The 17,507-nt window shown below is 36.4% G+C and overlaps 1 protein-coding gene across 2 annotated transcripts; it reads left to right on the top strand.

Moving 5' to 3' along the window:
- Positions 1–1,984: 1,984 nt before the first annotated feature.
- cab39l1 (calcium binding protein 39, like 1) lies at positions 1,985–14,328 on the top strand. Of its 2 annotated transcripts, none has more exons than XM_046849978.1 (9): positions 1,985–2,063; positions 7,361–7,527; positions 7,695–7,859; positions 8,070–8,188; positions 9,383–9,551; positions 9,632–9,691; positions 9,777–9,842; positions 10,286–10,429; positions 11,976–14,328. In XM_046849978.1, the coding sequence occupies exons 2-9, from the start codon at positions 7,411–7,413 to the stop codon at positions 12,165–12,167; spliced, it is 1,032 nt and encodes a 343-aa protein (XP_046705934.1). In that variant the 5' UTR covers positions 1,985–2,063; positions 7,361–7,410; the 3' UTR covers positions 12,168–14,328. The 2 variants fall into 2 exon arrangements, with proteins under 2 accessions (XP_046705934.1, XP_046705933.1); XM_046849977.1 differs by having other exon boundaries at positions 1,988–2,254.
- Positions 14,329–17,507: the final 3,179 nt, after the last annotated feature.

Raw genomic sequence — 17,507 nt, forward strand, 5'->3', positions numbered from 1 at the left:
TTTTACAGACTTTTACTTGAAACTCTCAAACTCTGACACCCTTTAAGCACCTAGGCAAATACTATATTGTAAAATGATATTCTGAGCATACAGACTTGAGAAGAATTGATTAAAAATGAAATATATATTAAAAAAAAACATTTCACCCAAACATTCAAGTTTTGCATTTTGTTGCTATTTTGTTCTGCAGTCAAACAATGTTAATGACCCCTGCTCATGTCCCATCCACCTGAACGGTTAATACGTTTTTGAGGTAAAATATTCTGATTAATTTACCTTATCCCCTAGGGCTGTTATGTAACATATGTATGCCACCTATGCATGTGGACATGCCATGATCTGCTAAATTCACTTAGTACTTCAATGTACTTTATGTAGTCGTATAAACTGTGCTGTTGAATTAGTATATATTGCACCATAGTCCTGTGGAAATATCATTATGTTCCAATAGATTCAAGCTATGATTGTAAAGTAAAACAGGAAAGACGGTTTCACATGGCTGCCAAGGAAACTGAGAATCACCTGGATAATTTATGTCACAATATCACCACAAATTCACTAGATATGTGGCTTTAGGGGCTTTTCATGTCTTTTCATTATGACAAATAAATATTTGTTGTATTAATTGCTGATATCCAGTCCATATGACGATATCAGACTTTTAATAGAGGTTTAGATGGCATCTTGCATAAAATCATGCAGACGGCCTGAACCCCACAGGTGTAGGTTCTCGAAACTATGAAGCCAAATCATTATTTTTATTTGGTACAACTGATTTATTCAGGGAGAAGGATGACAAAGGTATTCTATCTACTGTGTTTGTGCCATGTGACTAGAATCAGAAAGAGAAGTTTAAATACTCATAGTAGTTGTGTAGCCAGCCATGAGCCATATGCTCTGACCTAGTGGATTGTTCAGCTCAAGACATTTTTCAGTTGAAGGTGGGACAATCAGGCATCAACTAAACAAGTCTGTCTATGCCCTGCTTTACCATTCACCCAGGATTATATGCTCAAAAGTCTGTCCACCGCACCACTGTACTCTTCAGGGAAAGTGCCGTCCAGCATACTGCATTGATAGTTCTGAGCAGTCTGAACAGACCAACATGTGGTAGTGTTTCAGAACCAGTAAGATGAATTTAAGAGCTGGAAAGACCATCTCGTAAGAGGACAGGGTAGTGAGCATTCTCTATGAATCTAGTTTTACATCACCATGAAACAAGTATGGACGAAGTTTCACAAGTGGCCGGTTACGTATTGGGACTGCATATGAGCCACTCATATATAAGTGTGATATTTAAGTATATAATTGAGGCTTTATCCTTAGTCATCAATCACCTTTAAAGGTGATAGAGCTTCCGACATGCTTATCGATTAAACATGTAAGGCTAGAGAAAGACCAAAACATGGGACTAGAATCGAAATATCTGTTCTTGAAAGGAAAACTTCAAAACCATTCGTTCTCCAGCATGATGGGAGCAAGAATGTGCATTATGCAGTTCCACTGATATGATAACATCTGATAACTGTGAAACAGAAACATATGAGGGCTATGCCACCATTTTGAGGTTCACAAGTATGTACTATTGGAGCCTGTCATTAATTGTTTACTAATTATTACTTAATCATTTTGTGACAGCTGGAAGCTGAAAGGCGAAAAATAACTAATGCAACATATTTAACAAAGTTTTTTAGTTAAATAGAAAAAAACAACTGTTTGAAAAGTGTGCAAAAATATTTATTACAATTTCTGTCGCTTTTTGTAAGCACATAGCGTTGATGGTCACCTTCGACAAACTGGTGATTTGTATCAAAATACATTTTGGGGAATATAACAATTATTTTATATGTAATAAACATGCCTGTTTGCAATGTGTTTCAATCGATGATATCTATTTTGCACCAAAATCAACGACATTATGGGGAGGGGGTCAATGATCTGGTCCCATTGGTCAGAAATAATGTCAATCACGAGCTGTGGGCGGGTCTTCGCGCACTCGCCAACTTCCCTGATAGAGTAGTTCCTCCGTGAAGCGCTCTGGTGAGCAATTGGAGATAAAACAGGTAACAATAAATCTGACAAAGTTCTCCAGCGCTCACAAACCATTGCTGGGGGAGTGAATAGCATGTACAAACTTGTTTAAATTTAAGTTTCGGATTTCTTTAGCTACTTATAGACTTTTTAATTTTGTATTCCCCCGTGCTAACTTTCGTCCTGAGTGATTTTCAAAGTCGCCGTTTGAGCAGTGAGTGTGGTGAGTATTCATCCCTTACTTCCTAAACTGGCTCTTGTTCACGCTATTTCACGTGGCTTTTCAAGCTAAATTCATCCTAACCTGTCCTTTCAGTCTATATTTTTATTTAAAGTTAGCCTGGGTAACTGCGCTTCATATCAGCTGCGTTCGCTGGCTGTCATTGAAAAAAGTTCAGCGTTTGCACACCGCTCATAGCAGTGTAATAAGAAAACCACGGATAAACTCGAGCACTTCCCCGCAAACCCTGCCGCTTTAAACACGTGTACGTTTAGAAATATTCCACGTTCTCCAGGCTTAGTAAATTAGCATTTTGTTTTAGAGACAGTAGCCTAGCCTAGCCTGCTAATGAAAGACAGGAAATCGACTTGTAACACAGAGGGCTAACGCTAGCTAGCGAAGTAAAAAAAACACTGTAAAATGGGCTGTAGTTCTATCACACGGGGGTTTGAGGTCCAAAGAGACATTACTTTCGATAATTATCTTTTTTTAATGATTTTTTTCGAGTTGGTCGATACCTGCTTGTTCTGTTAATCATTTGACTTGGTGGTGGCGATCGATAGCTTTTAAACATCAGCTTGCTTTTCTAGCAGCTTAGCCAATTCGGCTAACTGAAGCTGTCTTGCTTAGTGGCTCATCATTGTCATCATCTCATGTCTTATTGATTTATAATGCATGTTACACTATTTTCTGTAGTACTGAAAGCGTCCCAGAAATGCCATATAACATTATAACACTGGCAGCACAAACTGCTTATAAAAAGTGATCAATTATGAATCAAACAAACGCCACCTGGAAATATTTAATATCCTACCTTGTGTTTGTTATTAGATCTCCGGTTGGAAGGATAAAAAAAAGGGATCTTCCACCTTTAAAGTCTAAAATTTCTACCTGAATAAATGAATGTGGTCCTCTATTTCTATACACCTTCATAGTCACTGTCGTTTTCATCAAGAAGGCTGCATTGTTGCAGGTTAAGGTGAAGAATGCTAGAAATGTAGGGGAAGAGGTACTATTTGACTGTGTTCATAAAAATAAAACTCTTCTTAGATCCATAATTTAATGCTTATTATATTCCTGTATATTGAGTGTTTATGTTTGCCAAATCCAATTCAGCCATCCAAGTGGAATAAGTAAGAACTTTGAATTTCAGGGGTTTTGTTTCGTGTTTTATTCGCTCAGTTGAAAATCTGTTGTGTTGTTATTTGTTGTTGTTATTTGTCTGACAGATCGATTCTAACACTTCGTAGACTGAATTCTAGATAACGATAGGAACTTGTAGATGTAACTTATCGAAAAACTGCGAAAAAAAGACAACAGCTGAATAACTAAATGTGGGTTGTCAGCAATTTTTGCCTGGCTCTCAAAGCTGTTAGTCAAATTTATGTTTGAGTTAAAATTGGCGTTCTGTAAACTGTAGGGCAAAAAATAAAAATAATAAGGGCTGTGAATATTCTACCAATCAGGACGAGAAGGCGTCTCTACCAGCCTGTCAGTTCCCCTCTGTGCACTGCCATTCACGTGTTGTTGCTCATGCAGCCCACATGTGTGTGTTTAGGAGGTGTGGTTTTGAGTAAAAACTGAAGAGAGACCTTTATCAGACGTGGCAGATGAATAGAGACAGGCCACTGCTTGAAACATGAATGGGGGCTGTGTGTAAAGGGGGGACATGCCTGTGTTCTAGGAAGTCCTGCCTGTCAATATAAGAGCCAATCAATTTATTAGTCAAAATAGATTGGTCACTTTGTTACAATTCCATTATATGGGTATGCTGGTTTCTACAACTGCCCTGACTGGTCCTCACAAATTTTATACATTTTTTTGTATATATTTTATATTAAATTTCTTTCTCGATCAATATCAGCCATACATTGTAACTGATTAGTTGATGCAACATGAAAAATGTAACAGAGAAGAGTGTGGTGTCATTTTTAAAGGTTAAATGGATATTATCCTTAAAAAATGCAGAATAGCCACATTTTAACTCTGTGTTTAGTTTGTAGTCTATTAATGTGTAAAATCTCTTGTCTCAAAAGAAAAATAAAAGGGTTGTTTCAGAGGTGTTTCAATCTGATAAGAGTAGTGAGTGGTGTTAGAAGAGAAGAAGAAAAGGTATCTACCTGCTCATTTCCAGGCTATTAAAGGTGTACTGTGCTTGCCTGAGTTTATAAAGCTGTGCAGGTCCAGAACATATTTTTGAAAGTACTGTTATTTGTTCTCATAATTAATACGGCAGAGTGTTACAAGTGGATTGTGAATATAAATAAACACACGTCTATAAAGCGCTTCTTATACTATGCCAGTTACCCCAAGTTTACTTGGCCAGACTATCACTGGCTTTAGGTTTTACATTTTCAGGTGTTCTGGGGCAGTACAGTAAAGTAGCTATAATGGCTCAAGCAGTGAGAAACTCTTGACAATCTTTACATAAGTCTGCCAAATGCACTCAGAAATGAAGGTTGTCACTGGGTATAAAAGTACAAGCATTTTGATTTCAATCGGTCCAGAAGAAAAGGTCTTTTGCTCCCTGCTTTCGGGAATTGATGTTTGAACTGTCCAGTATTTACAGACCCTTCCTGAAAAGCCTTGTCCCCATCTCCATTGTGTTCTAAATTTCGATTAGAGAATACAGCTGGAAATGATACATCCTCTACTTATCTTTATTTAATTTCTTATTTTTCTGTTATTTAAGTTTTATATGATCAAATCTTTTACTGAGATATTTTTAATTACCTCCCTGACACAAATGCATCTTATTTTGAGATATTTAATCCTGGTGTGATTATACTTTGCATACTTTTTTCCCCTTTTACTACACTACAGAAATACTTCAAACAGCTTTTAATTCTGTTTACTACTAATTGTTTCTCTTCAACTTATAATCTTTGCAACATTAGGATCATTTTAAGCATTTTTACTCTCCTTCAAACTATGATTTATTTAATTTTTTTTATCTTGAAAAGACTTTTTAAGAATAATTCCTCCAAAAAAAGAGGTACATGTTGAAGCTGACTTTTATTTAGAACAACGAAGGGGCCCAAATGTTTTTCTATGAAGGGACAAAAATCCAGCTTCATTGAGAGCCAAAGCTTGTTTATGATTTCATAATGTTTCAAAATAAATCAATTCGGAAACATTACTTTGCAATTTGCTTAAATAATGCAGTTATATTTGTAAAGGTTTTTTTTTAGTACAATGAAAACATAAAAGCAATCCTGATACTACAATAGTGTTTAATGACTAATACAGCCATATGTTTGTGATATCAGTGACCTCTAATGACAGACATGAAGCTAGTCCTTATTTCTCAAAAGTTTTTCCAAATTGGGTTACAGCTGACCTACAGACATTTCAGGATATTATTTAGATGAGTCAATTAGTTTTCTTCTAATGTTCATCAGACTAAAAGTCTACCCCTGAGGTAGGTACTGACAGAGTTATTGCAGCTTAAAATAAAAAATATTACATTCAATGTTACAATAAATATAAAGATCTGTGTCAATGGCTTTATTTAGTTTTTTTTCCTCCCCTCAAATATGGCATATCGAAACTAATCACAGGTGAAATGTGGCCCATGGGCACTAGTTTGGGTATCACTGATTAAGAAATATATTGTCAAGATGATTGCCACTTGGTTGGGCGACTGGCTATCTGAGTAATTTAAAACTCCAAGCTGGTACAGTATAATAAACTGTTTTAAAGAAGAACTTTGAAAAAATAACTTGTATATCTAAATGTAAATCACATGTGTATCTCTGATGTGGGTTATTTCTGATCGACTGCAAGATTCCTCGCCTTCAATTTTAAATGTAGCCTACCCGTTTGTGCTGCAGTCGAAGAATAACCCGTTGATGTCATTTGTGATGTCTGTGCACCAATTGTTGCTAACTTTGAATAACAAATCGATGATCCAGAAAGGCTTTGCCCAGTCACAGAACAACAAAAATCCTGACGTAATGGAAGACTGCAACTCGTTTGCCTTATATGGTCCCACATTCTACAATGTGGTAACAACTTAATTGATTTATTTGTTTAATAAAAAAATATATTTCTACCATATTAAAATCATTTTGCCCCATTTGAAATTGCATATATGAAGTTTCACAATACCGATTTGGATATTTAAATCTATAATAAATGATCAGTTACCTTATTTTAGTGATTATTGACTATTGCTTTGCATGGTCTAGGGCAGAGATGCCCAAACTAGGGCCTGCATGCCAAAATTGGTTTGTGGTGACCTATGACTTGGGTCTCCATGCCATATTTGAAAAGAGGGGGGTAAAATAAGCAAGAATTGCCATTCGGAAAACCTTTTGAAAAATTATGACCAGCTTCATGTCTCTCTTTAGATGTCTTTAAATAGCCGTATTAGGTTTTGAACTGTTGTTTAAATTGTAAAAAAAAAAAAAAAAAAAAATTGGATTGGTTTTCATTGTACTATTAGTGTTCCTGAACTTGAACTTTGAAAATAAAACTGCATTAGTTAAGCAGATTAGAGTAAGAGTAATGTTTTCCATTTATTTATTTATTGATTATGAAATCATTAATGAAAGGAATCATGGTAATTTTAAATATGTTTGATATAATGCAACATTTATTTTTGGCCCACAGTTTTTAGCCCTTCACTGGAAAAAAGTTTGGGCATCTCTGGTCTAGATCATACTGTTTATCAGTGAATAAGAACCATCATATAATTACTGCTCAACAGGCATTACATGAGTGGTGGGTTTTCTCAAGGCAGCAGTGACATTGGCTACACAATTTAATGTTCATCATCTGTTCTGTTTTCGAGCTAACCACAGTGTGGTTTTTGCTTGCAATTTTATCTAGCAATAACGTTGGGTCTTAAAATTGTTAAATGGCCACAACATTTATTGAAAGATTGAGTTCATCTCATTACTCATTTGTTTGTGGAGAATTAATGTATAATCAGTGGCATTTCTACCATTGTATGACACACAGCAGGGCCGACCATTTGTACATAACTTTTTATGCACTTTTGCATGTACTTGACACATGACTGTGTCAATGTGGATTGATTTTATTGTTAATAATTATTTTGTACCATATCACAACAGACTTTGTTTTTGTTGTTTCCTTTGCAAGGTAAAAGTTTTTTTGCTTCATCCATAACCGAGCACACTATCTAAAACAACATGCCATTCCCTTTTGGGAAGTCTCAGAAGAGTCCAGCGGAGATTGTGAAGAATCTCAAGGAAAATGTGGCATGCTTAGAGAAGCTGGAAACATCGGACAACAAGAAGAGTGAAAAGGTAAACAGTTGATATGTGTAAATAAAATATATTGTGTGTGTTGTATGGCCAAGCGGACTGATTGTGGTAATAAAAAAATTCCGTTAATCTGCTTGAAATTACATCGGTTATGTTCGTGCAAGCCTTAGCAGTGATGATATTCAGGGTGATGATGGTTTTTCCAACAGGTTGCTGAAGAAGTTTCAAAGAATCTAGCCTCATTAAAAGAGGTGCTGTGTGGTACTGGAGACAAGGAGCCTCAAACAGAAGCAGTGGCTCAACTGGCACAGGAGCTTTATAACACCAACCTGTTCATCGCCCTCATAGCCAACCTGCAGAGGATCGACTTTGAGGTGACTTCAGTTTGGAATTATTATTATTTTTGCAGCATTAATCATATTACCTGTCTGTTATTATAACGGGGTCTAGATTGTGATATAGATTTCGATATTATGACATGGTCAAGACATCTTAATGGTTTCACTTAATGGTAAACATTATTCATGCATATTGTCGTATTTGTGTTTTTTTCACTCAACTGGACTTTGTTTTGCTCCTTTAAGGGAAAGAAGGATGTGGTTCATCTGTTTAGCAACATAGTGCGGCGTCAGATTGGCACCCGCACACCTACAGTTGAGTACATTTCCTCCCACTCCCAGATCCTCTTCATGCTGCTGAAAGGGTGAGTTTTCCAGGCCTCAGGGCACAATCATGATCAACCGTTTTCCCCCCAAAAAAGCATTGATTTATGCTGTAATTTCCTGTTGCCATTACTGATGTGCTATAGTCAACTTTGTTATAGCTGCAGAGTCTAAATTGACCACTTCTGTTTGGAGCGCTGCAAGCAGTGCACATCTATCTTTAGTCTGTAATTGATGGCTAATACATTTATTGCTTGATTATCTTACATGTTTAGTTGATAATTGTGAACAAAACCTTGCCTTTCAGGTAGAGTTTAGCCCTTACTGTTAACCTAATTTGATTTCCTTTGATGTTTTCGCTGTCTGAGTGTCTCTTCATTGACTGAGAAGGGCCTGCTGGTTACGTGAGCTAGCTATTCATGCGTGTATTAGTTAAGTTATGCACACAGGATTGTACATTTAGCATTATTATGCAGGCTAATCCAGCTGTTTATTAGCAGCGTCTTAAAATAATGCAGTGCCTGCCTACTCCAACCGTAATAGTAAATAGAATTCTTATATAGTGTTAAAGAATATATAGTCTAGAATATACTTTGTAGTTGTTTCCCAATAACTGTTTAATTTGATTATTGATTAAGAAACTAATAAAGAAATCCTAGTTTCCATTAAGACAATGTAACTATGGAGTTAAGTATTAATTATATGGCTTAGTGGATTTACATATGCCACTTGTACACAGTTTATAGTATACTTTGGTTTAGGCATGGTCCCATGAGATAGGATAATGTAAATATTGCCTTTGTATCACTTACTTACATTTTAGACCCATCTGGAGCTAGGTAGGTTTGAGGGCCTAGTAAAGGTAAGTAGTTAAGAACCTAAATACATTTTAAGGTCATGCGATGCCCAAGCACAATATATGGCCACATAACCACAAGCAACATAAATTAAGGGATTGAATAGATTCCCCTCCCATAATACTTGAGCGCTTGGGTATTTAGCTTTTTTCTGGTATGAAATCAGTTAGTATGGATCTTTTTCCAATATGGGTATGATTTTGCTGCCTTCAGTGTGTAAAATCCTTTAAAACTTACAATAAGTAATGAAATGTCATAACTGCTAAATGAAACACTGTTTTTAATATCTTTTTATTATTATTATTGTGCTGGACAATAGTTATCCTTTAGTGATCTGATGTTCTTCAGTGGTGGGCATGTATTCTCTGATAATTACAGCTATGAAACTCCAGAAGTGGCTCTGAACTGCGGCATGATGTTGAGAGAGTGTCTCCGTCACGAGCCCTTGGCTCGCACTGTTCTCTTCTCCGAGGACTTCTTTTGCTTTTTCCACTTTGTGGAACTCTCCACTTTCGACATTGCCTCTGATGCCTTTGCGTCATTTAAAGTGAGTTATTTTATACAGTTTGCCTGTTTAATTGACTTAATCCATCCAACTAACACATTGCATGGATTGCTTATTTTCAGGATCTTCTCACACGACACAAAATCATGTGTGCGGATTTCTTGGAGACGAATTATGACCGAGTAAGCATCACCTTTTTTCAAAGCTTGACAGAAATACAGCTGTGCATCTGTTCAAACTGAAATATTTTGTCAAATTTTATTTTAGGTATTTACAGAGTACGAAAAGCTGCTCCATTCTGATAATTACGTCACCAAACGGCAGTCTCTGAAGGTGAGAGGATTATCCAAGCACTTTGTCGCTTGTTAACCGTGACCCCGAGATCTTCACCTTTTTGAACAGATATGCGTCATATAATTATTTTTAAATGTCCAATAAATGAAAATATCCACATATTTGGGAAATTTTGCTTTGTAATGGAATGTCGTCCTGCGTTATTTGAAACCGAGATGGTCACATAGCATTTACGATGCGTATATGGACCACGCTAGCATTGTGACTGGATCTTGCTGTAAATAATTAAACATATGCCAATTTATAGACAGACAACATCTGAACAAATATTTACTTATAGTATAGACATATACTGCATGCATTGTCTTTGGAAATTTCGAACCCACAGAAACAAATTATTTGTAAATAATAGGCCTAATATATGATTTTACGATTGCTTGAAAACGCTCCCTTGATGACACTTTCTATATTATGTCCCACAGCTTTTGGGAGAACTGTTACTGGATAGACACAACTTTACAGTCATGACCAAATACATCAGTCGAGCCGAAAATCTGAAACTGATGATGAACATGTTGAGAGACAACAGCCGCAACATCCAGTTTGAAGCTTTTCATGTCTTTAAGGTTTGTTTTTGTTCAAACCCTGTCTATGCTGTCGCTGGCTAGAGGGACATTTCATTATGGTGCAACACAATGACTTTAAAATTTATTTTTAAATTAGTCAAATTATTTTTGTTATGGTGTTTATAAATAGGCTGAACTTCCTACTGACAAACATCTCGAAATAAGCTCGAAAGAATTAGGGGAACACTTGGTTCATTAGATCTCAATGAACAAAATGTTCCGGTTGAAAACTTTTACTTACATACAGTGTGTACCTGGGAAGAACAATATGATTCGATAGTGGTCAATAGTAACCAAAATGTAAATTACATTCTGATCCAACTTACAGGAATTTCATGATGGCAACACATAATGCAAGTTATGTGTGAGGCCCCCAAATGTCTGTGTCCACTCATTGCAATGTCTAGACATTGTTCTTATCAAATAGTATCCTGCGGAATCTCTTCCCGAACCCGGATCAGGGCATTAGTGATCTCTTGGATAGTCTGTGGTGCTACTTGACCACTTTGGATACCTGATACATGACATCCCACATGTTCTCAGTTGAATACAGGCCTGAGGAATATGAGGACCAGTCAATAACATCAATGCCTTTGTCGTCCAGAAAGGCCAGGTAAAGACATGCACTAGGAGGAACCGAGGACCCAATGCACCAGCATAAGGTCTGACAGTGGCTCTGGGGTTTTACTTCTAGGATAGTATTCCTCCCCAGACCATCACTAATACACACCAGTAACCTGCTTGAGGTTGTTTTGTAGGGCTCTAGCAGTACTCCTCTTGTTTCACCTTGCGTCATGGAGCACATAATGGTGCTGCTGCTTGGTTGTTGTCCTTCTGCGTCCATGTGCAGTTGTCCTCGTGTCCTCGTCTTCGTCTTTCTGTATCTCCTCTATGCTCTAGAAACTGTGCAGGGAGGCACACTAACCTCCTTGCGACAGCACATATAGATGTGCCATCTTGGAGGATGTGGACTACATGTGCGAGACAAAGCAGTCAGGAAAGAGCAAGTCTTTGGCAACCACCAATAGTCTATGGCAAACACCATTTTTGGGGATTGTCTTGCTGTTGCACTTTTAACTCTTGTTTACACCAAAGCCGGTAAAAGTGATAAAACTGAAACTGATGCTTCCTAACTGGACAGATTGAGATCCCTGAACTTTAATCGACTTGGTGTTATACGCAGTGATTTGTGAGCATTGTAGTGTAGTTTAAATGTAACTTGTACATATTATTATTTACTGCACACCTGCCATTAAATGGTTTGCATTATGTGATGACAATGTTATTATAATACCAAAATGTACCAAAACTAATACAGTATGAGGTGCAGAATCAAGATTCCTGATAGCAGATAATAAAAAGATTACTTATGCCAAAGATAGCTAAATGCAGCAGAATGTTTAAATACACATAGCAGACACTAAAAACAGTGGTCAGTGAAAGTCACGTTGAAAAACAGTAATAGAATGTAGGGTCATCTTGGGTGGTGCTATCTCTTATTTTGACTTGGCCTCAAATGTAAACAAGCTTTTTATGTGCTTATCAGGTGTTCGTGGCAAACCCAAATAAGACCCAACCTGTTTTGGATATCCTGTTGAAGAACCAGTCCAAACTGGTGGAGTTCCTGAGCCAATTCCAAACGGACCGCTCAGAGGATGAGCAATTCTGCGATGAAAAGAACTATCTCATCAAGCAGATACGAGATCTCAAGAGGCCCGCACCACCGGAAGAAGCATGAAGGACAAAAATACAACAGTGAACAGTTGGGGTGGTGATGTTTTGTGCAGTTGAGGAAATAACAAAAGAAATAATGACACAGGTTTCTCAGATCCAATTTTTTTTTTTTTTTTTTGCGCAGCTGACCACCAAAATGTAGTCAATATGAGCTCACTCAGTTTTTCCCCCTTTTGCTTAAGAACAAGTTTGAATTTTCTGTGTGAAAAGCAAGAGGGACCCAAGCACTCTGTTTACTCCAAAGCTTTTTTCCCCCTTGTGAGATTATTTTCTGGTTTGTTTTGAGTCTTCTAATTTTGTGACATCACTCTCTGCAGCTTCTAAATGTGAACAGTTTATTTTATCTATGGTGTGAAATCAGTTATAATAATTACTCATTCAGATTTTTTATTAAATGAAGCAGGAAGTGAAGCAGGAAAGTCGTTTTACACAGGGATTTCTACAACATTTCAAGTCTTAGGAAGGCTCTTAAAGCGGATTTAGAGGTGCATTAAAAAGAAATGTTAACAAAGCATTTGGAGTGAAGGTGTATATCACAGAATGTCATGAATTTAAAAAGTAAAGCAAACTTTTTAATGCCAAACTTAACGTAATAATTAAATCAATTTCCCTTCTCCCTAGAAGCCACTAGGGAATTTTTTTTATTTTATATATATATATTTTTTTGATATTCCAAAAGAGAATTTCCAGCAAAACTGCCAATAATTCAGAATTGCAGACTTTACAGGTTTACAGTCTCATTACTGTGCTCAAGTTTCTGAGTCGTTGGATAATTTAAAGAGCATTGATTGGTTGAGACACTCTGATAGCATTGTCTTTATACTATTATTTTAGTGTAAATTGTTCAGCATGGTTTTTTAACTGGATGCAGATCTATTTAAGTTGGGGATTTTACAAAATATTGTTACATTTATTAGCTGTGAAACTATGGGCTTGCAAATTTCACCGATGTACACAAAACGTGGAACATTAATCTCTCAATAATGATGAATACAGATCCATTCGATGCTTTTTAGGTGCTGCGTTTTGATTTTCAGCCTACGCACATGAACCTAGAAGCATTTTGAAAAAGATTCCTCCAACACCCAAACAAACAAACATTTAACACCATTTTCCTACCATCCTCTGTACTGTCAACCTTGAACGAGTCAAAACTGTGGTAATGTATTGTATCTTATTATTGTATTTTTAGCTTCAAATCTATTCAGCACTTTTCTGTACATCTTGGTCATTGGAAGGTCATTTTTGAATGGAAATGCAAAACAGGATTCTACTGAAAAGCCTTCATTGAATTAGTGCGCAAGTTCAACCTTTTAGTCAACGTACTTTGTTTGCACAAATTCCTTTATATACCTCACACGTTTTGAGTTGCTTAAGTGCTATGTACTTAAGTCCCTCCCCCTGACCATGTTAAGTTACCATGGCAGAAATGTCAGTTATGCAAGGAAAAAAAAGCTTAAAATCTTAGAACAATTTTTGCCCTTTCAGTTGCTGAACAGGATTCGACAAGGGAAAACATTAACTGTGATATTTTCTGGTATGGTACTCTTGAATGTGTGCTGAAATATTCTTACTTTTTTAGTGTATGTGGATGTTTTAGGTCTGTGGGTTAATGGAGTAATAATCCCTTTAACATAAGCTTGATAGTGCCAAGACACGCAGATGTGAACAGCTTTATAAGACTACAGGGCTTAATACATGCTTTTTTTTTTGCATTTGTCTTTTCCACATGATGCAAATTGTGACCGTCATCAAACCAGGATTAGCCTTTCTGTACTGAGTCAGATAGTTTGCCCTATAAAGTTCAAAAGACAAATGCAGTAACTTTGGGTCGAAATGAATTGAACTTTTCAAATTGTTTGGTGCAGTTTTGGACAGGATACAAACGTCAGTCTTTGTCACCATGTTTTAATCAGCTGACATGCATGTTGATGAGGGTGATTGAAAAATACAATGTCCACTGCTTCTAAATTATTGTTTGGTTTTTTTTTGTTGTTGTTTGCTTCAGAATTAGGCTTTAAATATATATTTTACTCCCCTTTTTGTTCCTTGTATGTTTTCTGTCATCTGTTCCACTTTATAAGGATTCTACATGTACATAAAAGATTTATTTTATGAAGCAAGTGTGAGGACATATTGGAAATAAAATAAAATAAACAACTGTGCATGGGGCATTCATTATTTTTTTTATTTTGAAGAGGCTGTTACTAAAGTTCTGGTCAAGTTGTATACAGGTAGTGCTTACACTTTTCTCTCAAAAGCTTTTTTTTTTAATTATATAAAGTAAGCCAAAAAAACCCTGACCTGGTACAGAAGAAATGTCAATTTTTGGGGGGTTAGGGAAATGCAACTACAATGCATGGATTGAGTAAATACATACTGCCTCAGTGTTCTTTGCTCTCAGTCTCACCGGACCAAATTTTATACAGTTTAGGTTTTCCCAAGATTTTTCGTAGACCTGTTTCAGTCCTTTAAGTGTCTAAGCAGTGAAAATACGACATGTAGTGATGTGGCTTAAAATGAACACTGGACTTGCTTGTCCTTTACTGAGACACCAGCTATTAAAATGCTGGCATAGGTGTTCTGGAGCCATGAATTCTGCTTGTGCCTCCTCCACCTTCCTCTGCTGCTTCACCACAAATAAATGATTTGCCAAAGGTCCAGAATATATTATGACTTTTAAAAATGCAGTAATTTTATGCCAGAATAAAAACAAACCGTAAAATCACTTAGTGTTACGTTTATAATTTTATAGTCATACATTAAACGTTGTTTTAATAAAAACTTAGTAGTAGTTTTACTGTCTAATCATCATTTTGCTTTACATGGTGGCAAATTATTTCATTTTTTTGAGCTTTTTAGCTTGTTGGATTTTAAGGTTACCATCATGCTCATATATGTAATGTTAATTTCTACAAAGATGTTATCTTTGAAGATTTCAGTTAAAATTACAAAAACGTACACTGAACTTTAATTTACTGATGTGAATTTAAATCACTGATGGTCAGAATGGGCACCTGCCCCATAGCTTTGATATTTCTTGTTCTCAGCCCTGAGTTGTGCCTGTGTCTCATCCAGCTCTATCTGCATCCTCGTCACAGCAGCCTAGTGCTTAATCCTGGCTGCTTGTACTTCCCTTGCACACTCAATCCTCTTTTGCTCTTTCACTTGCTTCAGCTCTTGTGCTAAGTCTGAGCACTCCTGCTTGACCTGGCAATACCTTACAATGGTAATTCTCAGATCAGCCTTCAGCCTTTTTGCCTTCATGGCCTTTTTTTTTGGCTCTGCTTAGCAAGCTCTTCTATCTGACCACCCATTTTGTGAATTTTACATCTTCAGGGTCTTGACCACCAAGTTTTGATGGATTGTCTCTTTTCTTGTGTCCTTTAGCTGCTCTTCACGTTCCTCCAGCAGCCCCTGCAGCTGACTTGTCTCCGCACACTTGATTCTCAACTGTTCCTCAGATGTTTTCAGCTGCTTCCTCAGCCTCTATCTGTCTCTTTCTATCTCATTTATGCCTGCCCGGATTGTTGAGATGTCTTTTTGGTTCCAAATGCACCTTTCTCTCTCATTGCAGTCTGTATTCAGTGTTGCACATTAATGTTGATCCTGTCCATCAACTTGAGTACTGTGTTTATCTACTGGATTGTTATTTCTTTTACTTCTGTGTACCAGGTTCCTCTTCTTGATAATCTCTTCCTCCAGCTGTATGCTTTTTAATACCCTCAGATAGACCTGTTTCCTAGATTCAGTTCTGTCAGATAGCATATTTAAAGGTGTATAATCGATTTGTGGTTCATCTCTGAATATTTTACCTTCTAGCAAGTCTTGAAAAGTGAAATGTGGAGGAAACAGCTTTTCCACCCAGTGATGGTTCGAGTCAAGTTCTTTAGTCGGCTTTGCGGGGCACCCGGTCATTTTCCTTGAACACGTTACTGAAGACTAGTGAGGGCATAAAAATCATAAATTACGAGAAATAACACTCATACTGGCTTCCTGTGTTTTTATTTATTTATTTTTTTGTTTACGTCAGTAGCCATGAAGGAGTCTATATAAACGGAACATGTACGGGTGATTAATTAAAAAATAGGTTTTTTTTGTGTCTGTGTGTTTTTGTTTTTAATGTTTATACTAGATTATATTTCATAATAAGAAACAGGAGGGGAAAAAATACCTTAATAAAAAAAAACTATATTTACGAAATGTCGCCATCTATTGGTGAAGCTTTACAGTAGCGCTAACTTCAAACACAAACGTTTTATTTTTAATTTTTATTTTTACTGGAACCATTTATATACAGTACTAAAATTATTACAAAATAAAATAAACACAAAGTATACTATATGCGCTGTACATTGGCGAATGCTTTATGTAAAAAACGTAACAGGGCGGTGCTTGTGTAGAGATGGACATGGTCTTCTGTGTTGATACTGCCCCCTGCAGCCCTAACATAGCAGTAGCACCTCAAATTTATTAATACTGTAATAAAATTTAAAAATTGAAGCGTTAGCCGTCTAGAAAAGCCAAATTACACACATAAGTATTTTCATGGACAATAAAAGGTACGATTATTTAAAAAAACTTAAAACACTTAAACAAATTAAACTGATGCCTAAAACTCAACGTAGATTTACTTTCAGACCTTTCCACATGCAAACGTATTTATTATGCAGCAAAATAGTGTTAAGAGAATATTACATTTTTCCTATTCTTATCTCTTGCCAGTTAAATTCACCAAACCAGATCATCCAGCATAATATAAAGGAAAGATTATTGCCTTATATATATAATATATAATTGGAGGCAGACAATGTTGTTTTATACCATATTTTGTAAGACCGCACATAATCATTTCACAGGTTACTTTTGACAAAGAGTCAAAACACTATATTAGTGAATAAGGGAGTTTGACGGGTTTGTGGCTTAGAGGGAAATCCAGCCGGGAATGTGCCTTTGATGCACAACACAATGGCCCAATAGAGAAGTGGGGGTAGGGTTTGCACAGGTCAAATGGTCATTTCAGCCTTCCGATGGTTTTCTAGCTATTCGATAAGGCGCCTTAACCAAAAGGAAATACTTCAGCAACACACCGTAAAGTGCTTGGCCATCTTTAACTCTAACCTCCTTAAACACTATGTGAGCTGGCTTCAGTTACATTCCTTTTAGTGTTTAATACTTGCAATAAACAAGCAAGCAAACAAACAAAAACAAATATTTGGTGATTAAAAGTTCTGATCTCAATGCTGCATTTCTGTCTGCCCTCACAATTTACTTTCTTTTGTTTAACGCTATGATCCGAAATAAAAAAAATTATAAATAAGGAAAATTATAAGAAATGTTTTTT

The sequence above is a fragment of the Silurus meridionalis genome, chromosome 5 (genome assembly GCF_014805685.1).
Source record: "Silurus meridionalis isolate SWU-2019-XX chromosome 5, ASM1480568v1, whole genome shotgun sequence".
Lineage (NCBI taxonomy): Eukaryota > Metazoa > Chordata > Actinopteri > Siluriformes > Siluridae > Silurus > Silurus meridionalis.